General features: G+C 56.5%; 1 protein-coding gene across 6 annotated transcripts in view; it reads left to right on the top strand.

The window, feature by feature from the left end:
- Positions 1–12,111, top strand: part of ST3GAL4 (ST3 beta-galactoside alpha-2,3-sialyltransferase 4) — a 34,052-nt gene that overhangs the window by 12,151 nt on the left and 9,790 nt on the right. For 2 of the 6 annotated variants that reach the window (XM_028528696.2, XM_028528698.2), the window contains exon 1: positions 11,259–11,455. The exons of the other annotated variants lie outside the window; for them this stretch is intronic. In XM_028528696.2, coding sequence (XP_028384497.1) covers positions 11,423–11,455 — 33 coding nt within the window. In that variant the 5' untranslated portion in view covers positions 11,259–11,422. Of the gene's footprint in view, positions 1–11,258; positions 11,456–12,111 lie in introns of those variants that run through there. 6 annotated transcript variants of the gene reach the window in all.

Genomic DNA, 12,111 nt, shown 5'->3' on the forward strand with positions numbered 1-12,111 from the left:
AGCAGATATCCTTGTGAGTTCAGGAGCAATGACACACAGAAAGACAAATAGTGATGGGCTGGCTGTGCCAACTTCCCCATAGCTGTTACTGGACACCCCCACCCCACCCCTATCTGCATACACCCAGACTTACATTCGGCTGCTGTTAACTTGGCAGAAGGAGGGAGGGTTAAACTGCTCTGCTCTCAAGGATGTTGCACTGCACACCTTTCCTATAAAGCAAAATCACTGGCCCCTGTTGCTGGACACAGCCCTGCACCAGGGCAAAGGGTTTGATGGGCAGAGAGTGGGCTGGACTCACTCCCCACTCACCACCTCCACCAGACCTGGCCGGGCACCCTCAGGGTGCATAACTGTGCCCAGTGGCCCTGCCCCCGCCATTCCCTGCCTGTGGAGTGGGACGTGGAGAGACACAAGAACGGTCCGTGTCCACCGGGTCTGTCAGCAGGGCCGTTGGTTCTTCCACTTCTCGGCGGTAAAGATCCTCAGAGCTCCTCTTCCCTGCACGTCTGGCTGGGAAATAGCAGCAGTAGCACCTGCGTTTGTATCCCCCTTGACCCGGTGGAGACCCGGGGCCTGGAGACATGACTTGTTATCAGTTGTACAGCTACTTGGTAGCTGATCGGGACTGAAGTCCCAGTGTGTGAGGCTCCAAAGTTTATATTCCTCATTTTCTGTTCTTTGTAGCGAGTTTTTAGTTGAAAGTGTATCCTACTCACCAGTTTAAAAAGTTAAACATACAAAACAGCGTGTGATAAAAAGAGGTTGTCCCTTCCATCCCAGACCCCTGTGCCCAAGGCTTCCCTCTAGAAAAGTAGCCGCCTTAGTTTTTTCTGCATCCTTCCGGGCAGTCTGTCGGTGTGTGCACATGTCCGTGTACGCACGCACGTCTCTTGTGAGGAGCACATTTGGAGATACGCAGAGCACCGCTCTCCACCTGCCTTTGAAACATCAGTAATGTGGCTCTGAGTGGTGTGGCTCTGCTGGGCTCAGTCCTGCAAAGGGAGAGTCAGAAGTTCGATTCCTGGTCAGGGCACATGCCTGGGTTGTGAGTTTGGTCCCTGGTCAGGACGTGCGAGAGGCAACCAATCAATGTTTCTCTCCCTCTCTTTCTCCTGCCCTTCCCCTCTTTCTGAAAGTAAGTAAGTAAGATCTTTTTGGAAAAATCAGCAGGCCTCGGAGAGAGCACAGGGGACCAGCATGCGTGGATTTGCGTCCTGTTTGTCATGGCTGCGTGGTGTCCCGTCGCCTGTGCCTCGATGCTCTGGACGGGCGTCCGCATGGATCTTTCTCTTTTCTTGTTTTTAAAGATCAAAGTTTTTTCTTTCTTTTTTTAAAAAGATTTTATTTACTTATGTTTTAGAGAGAGGGGAAGGGAGGGAGAAAGAGAGGGAGAGAAACATTGGTGAGAGAGAGAGAGAGAGAGAGAGAGGAGAGAGAGAGAGGAGAGAGAGAGGAGAGAGAGAGAGAAAAGAGAACCCACACCCTAGGCTTGTGCCCCCGACCGGAACGGAATGAGCGGCACCCAGCCCGCTCAGCCACGCCGGTCAGGGCTCTGCATAGGTTTTCAAGTTGTGTCCATCTTCCCTGTTGCAAATAGCGCTGCTGGAAGGACCTGGACGGAAAGATCTCTGCACGCAAAAGGAAACTTTTCTGTGGAATAAACGTGGAATTCACTGGGATTCCCAGGCTGAAGGGGATTTTGGTAGATAATGCCAAGTCACCTCCCGAAAGGTTGACCCGGGTTCCACTTCCCCAGCCTGGCGCCCCAGCTCCAGCGGCAGCCAGGGTCAGGGGTCAGTGGGACGAGCGGGAGGGGTGTCCCTGCCACGCTGCGAGCCTGACGTCGATGGTCAATGAGCCTCTTTCCCTGTGTGCCTGCCGCCGTCACCATCTGTCGTTGGTTCATGTCCTTGGCCAACTGTCTGGTTTTGTTTCTTTTTTCCTTACTGATTTGCCCATTGTAAGTTAAGGGAATTAACTAGTCTGTTACACTTAGATTACAGGTATTTCTCCATGTTTTCCTTTGCCATTTAACTAACTGTGTTCTAAGATACCAGTTTTTTTTTTCTTTTATAGCCTCTGAATTTTTGTCTTAAAAATAATATATCAGACCCCTGTAGTCATTGGCCACATTTAATAAGTGTGCCTGTTTCCCCTCATTACATCAGTTTTTTCCTTAGGAAACAAAATATCACAAGTGTAGAACTAAAGCCTTGCCCCTATAGCCTTGGCCCTATTCTGCGTCTTCCCAGAGTGTAATATTTACCTGAATCTGGGAGCACTGCTATATTTTATTATCTTCCCTTAAACACACACAGCATGTGTACACGCACACAAACACACAAACACACAGACAGTGCTGCCTGGCTGCACACACGCTCAGAATTATTCCGTAAGTTTTTAAACTTTTAAGTGCAGTTGTATGCTGCTTAACAACCAGGACACGTCCTGAGAAATGCATCATTAGGCTATTTTTTAAAAATGTATTGATTTATTTTTTTTAGAGAGAAAGGCGTGCATTTGTTGTTTCACTTATTTATGCACTCATTGGTTGCTTGGTATATGTGCCCTGACTGGGGATTGAACCCACAACCTTGGTGCATCAGGACAAGGCTCCAACCAACTAAGCTCCCCACTAGGGCTCATGAGGCAATTCTGTCTTTGTGTGAGCATCAGAGAGTGCACTGAGCACACACCTGGGCTGTACGGAGTAGTCTGTGGCTCCTGGGCTGTAAACCTGTGCAGCTTGTTACCATAAAAAAACAACCGGGGGTTAAACCCAGCACTTGAGAAAAAGATGTGCTCCACAGAGGCCGTAAACACAGGATGAATCAGGCTGCTGCTGGCAAACACAGCATCCTATTCTCCAGCAAAAACAAAAACAGAAACAACATCTTTATAAGTAGAAAGAATGCACTGTAATGATAGAAAGCACAGTATAGTAAGTAGTCGTTTACTGTCACCCTCAGGCATCACGTGCTGCACGTCACTGCAGGCCACCGGCAGCAGCACGGAGGCTGGCTCACACCGGCATCGCCACGGACTCGTGAGCGAGATGTTGTGCTGCCACATTTCATGGCTGTGACGTCACCGGGTGGCAGGGATTTTCAGCTCCATTATGATCTTTACACGATGCATGACCGTAATGGATTTCCGAAAAGGACGTTTTAGTAATTAAAGTGATTTTAAAATGACTCACGCATCACCGGTTGACGAGAAGGTGTTGAACACTGAAATATTCTCGTTTGCGAACCAGGCAAACCGAGAAGGCTGGATTCAACTATTGCTGACACGTTGGCCCTTTACGGCCAGGAAAGTGAGAAGATAAATTCTGCTTTGGAGATAAATGAAGTGCTGAACTTAAAACAATGCTTTGATAGTAATCCATCCATCATTTCTCTATATTTTTCTTGTTCGAGTTTGTATTTCATTTTAAAGTTCTATTTTTCAGTTACAGTGGCCATTCAGATTTCTCTTGTTATTACTTGGGGGGGGGGGCGGGTAAAGCATAGTGCGGAGACAGCCCCGTACTTACCGAGTGCCCCCACCCCCGGTGCTGCGGGTGCCTGCAGGCCCCACCCACAGCTGTTGCCGTAGTCGCAGCCTTACTGACCCGACTGCCTGGGCCGCACCCGCATCCCTGGAGGGCTTTGTCCCCGCCAGTCTCTGCCTCACAGTCCCTTCACCTTTCCCGCCCAGCTGCCCGTGAACATTTTTCACGCTCACCTGGTGTTCAAGCCGAATCTGGGAATTAACGTTTTTCTGTCCTTTTTCCTCTTTGGTCTCTCGCTGATTTGAAGGAGCCCTGGTGTACCCACGTCCATGTCGTGTATGGGCTGTGTCTGATTTGTCCAAGGCCAGAACTCTTAACCGCTGCCCCGCTGGCCCTGCCGGTGGCCGACCAGCGTGGGGATAATGTCTTCTGCAGAGGAGGGTCTGGTCAGGGGCCTGGGCACCGTGTCTGCACCAGGAGATGCCGCACCAGGAAGGAGCGCAGAGGGCTTCTCCGGGGTGGCCTCCCCCTCTCCCCACTGCGGTGTGCGCCCTGGCGTCTCTCCCGTGCCTGGGATCCCCCTTGGTGCAGGGCCCAGTCTGGCTGGCCGTGCCCCTCCTCCCTGCTCTGCCCGGGCAGCTGCCTGTGTCCTGTGTCACGTGCACAGTGGACCCAGCTGCCAGGAGGACAGGTGAGTGCCAGCCTCGCTTATCAGTGACCCACGCTGTGGCCGGACTTGCCCTTGTGGGTCTCACTGTGATGATAAGACCTGCCTCAACGATAGTCACCAGGGAACTCTGAAAACATAGATGTTTCTTATTTATAGGGCCTGCGGTGACACTGCACTTGTGGGGCTGGGGGCGGGGAGAGCTAGGCACGGGTTCTGCTGTAATTAGGGTTGAAAGTGCAGGGCTAGAGTTGTGAGGATTCACTCTTTTTTTTTTAAGCCACAATGTTAATTGGGCAATTAATCATTGAAATCCTTAAGATGAAGTGGATGCTGCAGCAGCTGCCCTCCTGGGCTCGGGCGTTGCTCCTTCGAGGGATCCACGCCTGAATCTGCGGCGTGTGGCTTTCAGGCGACTCATCCAACCAGTCCTGGTGGTGGTTCGTCAGGTAGCCTGGGCGCTCCGGTTGCACTTCCTCTTCCACTCCGCGGGGCAGCTGCCCTTGCCGCAGGTGGACTCTGGAGGCTGCGGCCTCGGGCCACAGCAGAGGCGCAGCGCGTGCGTCTTGTTGCGGCGCTGGCCGACCGATGGCGCTGGCCGACCGGTGATGTTCCCTCTGCCTTCCTGCCTCCGCTGCCGAGAACGGACTGTCGGGACTGGCTCATTATTGGTGAAATGGAAACATAGGAGCCGTAATCTAAAGTGCGGCCCAAATGGTCTGTCATTGAAATCCACCAAGACCTCTGAACACAAAGGAGCATGGGGGTGGGAGGGGCCTGGCTTTCTGTCTGGCTGACTGGCGTTGGTGGTATTCGAGATACCTGCCTTTGAACCGGCTGCTATTTCCAAGCCTGGATTCTTTTCCTCTGCCTCCAGGAGGCCAGAGGTACTTTGGGGGCTGGGGCCTGGGCCCTGGATTTTAGCCCAGGCTGCCGTCTCTCGAGGGGCAAGTAGGGAGGAAAGGAGTTTCCTGGGTAAGAAGAGGGGTTCCACCCGCCAGTCCCTCTCCTGGGACCACACGGGTCGGCTGACGTCAGCTGGCGGTGGGGCACTGTGGCCTCGGAGCTGCTGCTGGTGGTTGGGATGAGTCAGAGGTGATACGGGCGTCCTGTGAGCGAGACGTGTGGGGCAGAACGTGTGGCGTCTGCCGGCCCCGCCAGCCGCAGCACCGAGCGCCCTGCCAGCCCCGGGCACCTCGTGTGCCAGGCCTTTGCCACCAAGGGCCCGGGACGTCTTGTTGTGACGGAACATTCTGTCTGTTCTCATTCTGCTCATTGGCTCATTCGTTTATTTGTCTAAATATTTGTTGGTGACCCGCGGGCATTAAATTGGGTGCTGCGGGTATGGTGGGCCACAGGAAGTCCCTGCTCCTTGGCGCAGACAGCCGTCAGCACAGGAGGCAGTGTGGTCTAGCTGTGACAAGGGAAATTCAGCAGGGTGACGCGGTGGGGCGGGCCACAGTGGGGCTGGGCTGGGCAGGGAGGCTCCTAGATCCGGGTCTGGGGGCCTGGGACTCTGTGCCAGGAGGGAGGTCGCAAGGGAAGGGGAGGCTGAGGAAGGGGAGGCTGGGCTTGGCTCACAGCGATCCCAGACCCCCGACAGACCCCAGACCCCTGACATTTATGACATTTATGCAGCTGCAGCACTCCTGCCCTGACAGGGGTTCAGATCTGAGGCTGTTGGTGCTGACCCCCCCCCTTGGCCCCGCCTCCATCCTCAGGTAGAGTCCGTGGGTGGATGGGGGTGAGCAGGCGAAAATGCCTTGTTTGGGAGCGGGAAGGTGTATTTTAGGAGGTGCTGGTGAGGCCTCGGGCCGCCGGGGTCGTCCCAGTTCAGGGGCCGGTCAGTCGTGCGTGGCGTAAGGTTCTCAGTCTTCTATGCTTTCGGTCCCAGAACAGGCTGGCTGAAAAACAGTCTGTTTGTTTTTTCAAATGCTGTTGTGATTCACCCCCTATTCTTCACAGTTGCAGCTTTGGGATCTCACCGAGTGTGTGAAAATGAAGCACTGCCAGCAGGCTCCTTGCACTGCGCACGTCCTCCGTGCCTCACCCGGGGCGTCTCGGAGGGCTCCTTCACCTCCATTCCACAGACTGGGAGACGGGGGCTTAGGGATGCCAAGTAGTTCCCCAAAGTCACACACCTGGCAGGTGGCAGAGACAGGGTCCTGACCCAGGGGCCGGTCCCCTGGGGCACAGCTCTCGGCCGGAGTAGGAGAGAAGCTCTGGCGAGGGTCCTGAGGGACCTGCTGGCCAGCCCCGCCGTGCTGTCCATCCATCCATTCACGTGGGCCCAGGCAGGTGCGGGGAGCGAGGCACTGCCGGGGGCCAGCTGCTGGGCCGAGATGTCAGGGTGAGGAAGAGGCGGGGGTGGGCCAGGTGGCAGTGTCTCCGTGAGCTGTGCCCCTGCACCCAGAGCCCCAGGGGCCGGGGGAACAGAATGCAGGGAAGAGGGGGTTCTTCTCGGCAGACGCTTGGAGACTCAGGATGGTGTGAACGGCGGCTGGGGGCAGCATGGCCGAGGCCCCTCCTCAGCATCTCAGACCCCGAGTCGGCCTCTCGGACCCGGAGCTCAGGAAGCGCCTGGTGCTCCCAGGGGGGTCCTGGAGGGGGCCCGGCACAGTGCCGTCCAATAGAAAGGGGACGACAGGAGCCACAGAGGCAAGCCCTGTGTGCAGTTTTAAATTTTAAAAGTGTTGATTTTTGTCACATCTGTAAAAACTGAGGTGAAATTAATTTTAATACTTTAAGAGCCTATGTAGCCAAAATACTATTTCAGTGCGTGGTCAATGTCAACAATTTAAAGGTGGTAGTTTACTTTTTCGGTACTGATTTGAGATCCAGCGTCTATTTTTCACTTAGAGCACATCTCAGTGTGGCCCAGCCACTCGGCCAGCACGGCACAGCCTCACGTGGCACAGGCCACCACCTGGGGCCGCCACGTGGGACCAGGCAGAGCTGGGACTGTGTGTGTTGGGGGTGGGGGGGCACTGGCTGCACTGTCGGTGAGCCGGCTTCGAGCCCCAGCTCCAGCAGGGCCTTCAGCCTTCAGTCTGAACTCCCCAGCCCCCTGGGCGGGCGGGCGGAGGAGGGCAGCATGCGGGAGCCCCCAACAAGGGACCTGGGGCGAGTCTGCAGCCACACCACGTTTCGCCTTTATTTATCCCGGATGTGGGCCTGGATAATGGACTCTCCGCCTGGCCGTGCTGCTTTAGCTTCCTCACCCAGAGAATGGAATCCAAAGCACCTGCCCCTCCCTGGCCCACACCAGAAGCATGATTTTCAAGTGACTCCCTGTGGTGTCTTGTGACTGGCAGCTGATAAGGTGGGTGATACCACATTTCCACGCGTCTCGGTGCCCGAGGCTGCAGTGCTGGGCGGTTTGGGGCCTGCCCTGGCCCCTCTCCTTCGAATGTGGGCGTCGGAGAGATGCCCCCTCTGCTCACTGGTGGGCCTTGGGGCAGCTGGTCGGGCGATCACTCTGCCCTTTGCTGCCTGGAATGAGCCTGGGGCCGAGGCAGCCTCGCTCCCTCCGGGCACACTGTGATCTCACCGCGCTGTTCAGTGCGGCACACAGGGTGCAGCCCGCAGGCTGTGGCCGTCGGGGCTGACCTGCCACCGCCTCCTCCCCTCTTGCCTCAGGAGGTGCACTGGTGCATCCAACAAAGCTGCATGGAGAGCCTCCTGCGTGCCAGGCACTGTCCTAGGCGCAGAGCAGCAAACAGAACAATAGGAGGCCTCTCTGTAAGCAGGAGGGGGACCTGAATGTGGGGTATATGTCGACCTTTTGGTGGGAGATGGGGGTGAGTGAGCAGCTGAATGACCAGGGGGAAGCAATTCCAGCCGAACAGATGGCCCTGGGGGAGGGGCGTGCCTTGCCCAATCAAGAGTGGGTGGGGCCAGGACGAGCTGGGAAGGGGGTGCTGCGGGTGGGTCCTGTGCGTCCTCACAGATCCGAGGCAAGGCTGTGGGCTTTCCCAGTGATGAGGAGCCCATGGAGGGTTTTCGAGCAGAGGAGAGAGATGACTGGTCCCTTCTCCAGGATCGACGGACCGCATCTGTGAGTCACTGATGAAGGTGGCCTGGGACCCCCAGGAGAACTTCACGACCTCCCTTAGCAGTTGCGTCCATTCCATCAAGTTCACAGCGCAGCGCGAGTCCCCTCTGGAATACTGGCCGTGGACACCAGGCCGAGGGGACCTGCCATGGGTTAGCCGACCCTGTGACGGGCTGGAAACGTGGCCCTGGCTTCCTGAGGGGAAGTGGGTGTGTGTCCACAGGTGTCTTGGGTCCTCCTTTCGGCTCAAAGTGGCAGCCACACGCGTTCCGGGCCCAGGGGACCTGGCTTGCCCGCGGAGGGATTTCAGCCCCGAGCCAGGGCTGGGACGTGACTGCGTGAAAACGAGCGCGGTTGTGGCCAGCCCTCCCGGAGGCCTGGTGTCCAGATGGAGGGCAAGAGTCGCCCTGCCAGTACAGCTGGAGGCGCTGAGCATGCTCTGGACAGCTTCCTGTGCAGCCCTGGGCTGGGGGGCAGCAGGCGTACGCTCCGGGGATCGTGGAGTCCAGGGAGCGATTCCCGGGCAGGATGGGCTGAGAGTCAGCAGGGTGGGGAGGTCGGGGTCTGGCTGGGCACTAAGCCTGAGTTCCAGCCCCCTCCCCCCGGGCTGCATGACCATGGGCAAGTTGCTGACTCTCTTGGCACCCTAGCTCCCTCCCTGGCACAGGGAGGTAATAATAGTGTTTAACTCACAGCGTTGAGGTCATACTTGGACAGCCCTTGAAAGTGTCTCACAGAGGAGTTCTCAGCATTTGGTAATTTCTGGAGATGTTTTGTTTGTCATAGCTGGGGAGTGGGATGATGTCCTACTGGCACCCAGGGGGTCGAGGTCCCCATTCTGCAGTGCACAGGACGGCCCCCGCAACAGTGCTGGCGAGACCCGCCCCTGGTGTAGCACCAAGTAAGCAAGCGCACAATACATTTCAGTTGTGAGTAAGGGATGCGATACATGTTTAACCTCATTGTGTTACTTTTACGTCAGACATTTATAATACATCTGCTACATCCTAGATACTATTATTCTTAAATCCCCAGGCTGGTGCACAATCCACTGAGCCACCCTGCCAGGGCTTAGACACTGTGATTCTTTATGTCTGGAGACTTTATGAAGAAGTTCCTGGACACAGAGGCCACAGTGTCCTGGGCAGGATAAAGAAATACGTAATAACCTAATATAAAGTAAACATTAGGTGATAAAGCATCATCTCTATCCCGGGCACTCCGACAGAGTCTCTGTATAAACAGGCCTACGGGTTCAGAGGTCAGAAGGTGGTGGGCAAGGCATGCAAAGCAGTGATTCTATAATATGAAATTATACTACCTGTAAGGGCTAAAATCAAGATATAAACAAGACTTAGTGGGAAGAGAAACATCCGTTGCTTAGAAATGTCAGAAGAGACTTCGTGGGCGAGGGGAGGGTGAGCCGTGGCTGCAGAAGGGGTGGGACGGGCCAGGGTGGTGGGGGCTTCGGCGGGGGGTGGGGGGCGGGGGGAGGCGGGGCGTGGAAGGAAGAGGCAGCTCTTGTCCTGCGGGGTCAGAGGTGCCCCTGCAGGGCTGTGGCCGGACTTGGAAGGGCTCTGATTGCCTCGATCCAAATTGTTTCTTAGAAAGACACCATGTTGGCCGCTCCGGGGAAGGGGCCTGGAGCGTGAGGAATGGCTCACGCGTGAGAGACCAATTAGGAAGCGGGGGAACCGGGGTGGGATGGAGACTCAGCCTTTGGCTTGAGAGGAGGAGCAGGGGGCACTGCCTTCTGACTATTTCTGAGTCTCTAGACACTGGCCTTAACCCTGGGTAAGTTTTATAAAGCTCTGTATCCCCCCTACCTCCCACAACACTAAGCCTTTGAGGGAGTTCAGCAAACATTTGCTGGAATTAGGAAATGGGGCAGAATCGATACTTAGTAACTGTTTAGTAGGGATGGCGTGTCGCGGAGGGATGTGTCGGGGACTGAGTTGATCATGTGGGGTGGGGAGTGGGGAGAGACGGCCCAGATTGGGACAGGCTCACGTTTGAGGAATTTAAGGTCATCCAGGTGGCATGTGCCATAGATTGTGAGCGATATTAGGATGGGCTCCGGGAGAGAAATTAAAGGGCGGGAAATAAAGAGCTTGAGTCATCAGGTACGGGTAGTACTTAAAGCTCTGGAAACGAACGAACTCCTGTGAAAACAGACAGGGGAGAGAGGAAGTTCAAGGGCGCCTCCCTGGATACTGCGCACACTCAGAGCCTCAGGGCCAGCTCAGGGATGGTCACGGGGGCAGCAAGGAACCCGGGGAGGGGCTGGACCTGGAAGCCAAGAAGGAGGCACTGGGTGGCCGTGTGCAAGGCTTCAGCAGGACCGATTTCAGCATAGAAGTGAGGGTGGGAGGCGGGGCTGGAGTGGGGGGAGGGGTTGTGTGGGAAGTTGACTTTTAGAGGCCAGGAGAGAGATGCAGGGGTAGCTTGAGGAGGAGACCAAGGCAGAGAGGGGTGTAGTTTTGTTCTAGGAAGAGGGAGACCTGAGTACGTTCATCAGTCAGAGGGAGTGGAGGAAGACGGAGAGGTGGAAGGGTCAGGGCCTGGGCGGGTAGGAGCGGGGGCGGGGGGGGGGGGGGGGACGGGACGGAATCACTGATCAGAAGCAAAGCTGGGAAGGTGAGTGGGGACCCAGGGTCCAGGTGCAGGGAGTAGGAGGGAGCAGGAATGGCAGGGGAGTCTAGAGGGGGCAGGTGGGCGGCTCCAATTCTCCTACAGAACAAGGAGACAGTGGTGCTGATCCAGGTCTCTGAGCCACTAAGAACAGACCCTGTGCTTCTGCCTCCCAGCCCCCTTCCCTCAGCCTTGGGAGGAGTGTTACGCTGTGTCCCTGTGTCCCAGCGTGGGTTCTGAGGGGCCTGGCATCCCGCTGTGCCCCTTGCGGGGCAGCCCAGCCTCCTGTTCTTCTTGGAACAGCCGCTGCCCGTGTCAGCCGTGGGTGCGGAGTGGCGGGAGCTATGGTTGCTGTTTCCATGGGGTTTGTTTCTGCTACCAGTGGCCCCCAGGCTGCCCTCGGGTGAGTGGCAGTTCCCACCAGCCTCCCTTCTGCCAGGGACACCGTGGCTCCTGGCAAAGCACCAAAGAACACACAGGCTTCCTTGTCCTGGGGTCAGCTTCGCCTCGCGGGTTGGGTGAGCCCGGCTCCCAGCAGCTGGTGGCAGGTAGAGACTGCCGCACCGTGGACCAGATGAGTGGATCAGACACCTGCTTTCCTGCCCAGGTACCCCGCTTTGAGTTCTCTCCTGTCCTTTCATACCTCGGGGCTCAGTCCGTCATGTGGGGGAGCTGCTAGGAGAAGTCTACCCGTTGTCCCGGGGCAGCAGCCAGCCATGCCCTGGGCTTGGCTCAGTGAGGGGAGCGGTTGCACTGATGAGACCCCGGGTGGGGTACCTTAGAGCAAGCCCTAACCTAAGACCAGCTGGTTTGCTGTGCAGAAAGCCAGCGCGGTTTGGGAACAGACACACCAGTGCACAACTTTCTTGGTCAAAGAAGGGCTGGTTGTCTTGTTGCTCAGGACCGGTCAGTGCCAGTCCCCTCTGCTGGCGATGGTGGCCTCCACCAAGGGTGGCCTACAGCGCGGCTGAGTGTCTGCCTTTCAGTTGCCGGGGCGCACGCTCTCTGCGGTGTGTCCATCTCGGCCGCAGGTTAGAGTCCTGAGGGAGGTGGGGCAGGAGCTGGGTCTGCCTTGTTCTTTACTGAGCCACACCGGGCCCTGCCCCTGACCAATTAAGTAAGAATCTGGCAGAGTGGGGCCTGGATGTCTGTACATTTTTAAACGTCTCAGGTGATCGCTTGCCTTGTGCATTCGGCACCGCAATCTCCCGACATTGAGGGAGATGAAGTCAGATGGGGGAGCCCTGGGCACCTGGGGAAGTG

The sequence above is a fragment of the Phyllostomus discolor genome, chromosome 13 (genome assembly GCF_004126475.2).
Source record: "Phyllostomus discolor isolate MPI-MPIP mPhyDis1 chromosome 13, mPhyDis1.pri.v3, whole genome shotgun sequence".
NCBI lineage: Eukaryota > Metazoa > Chordata > Mammalia > Chiroptera > Phyllostomidae > Phyllostomus > Phyllostomus discolor.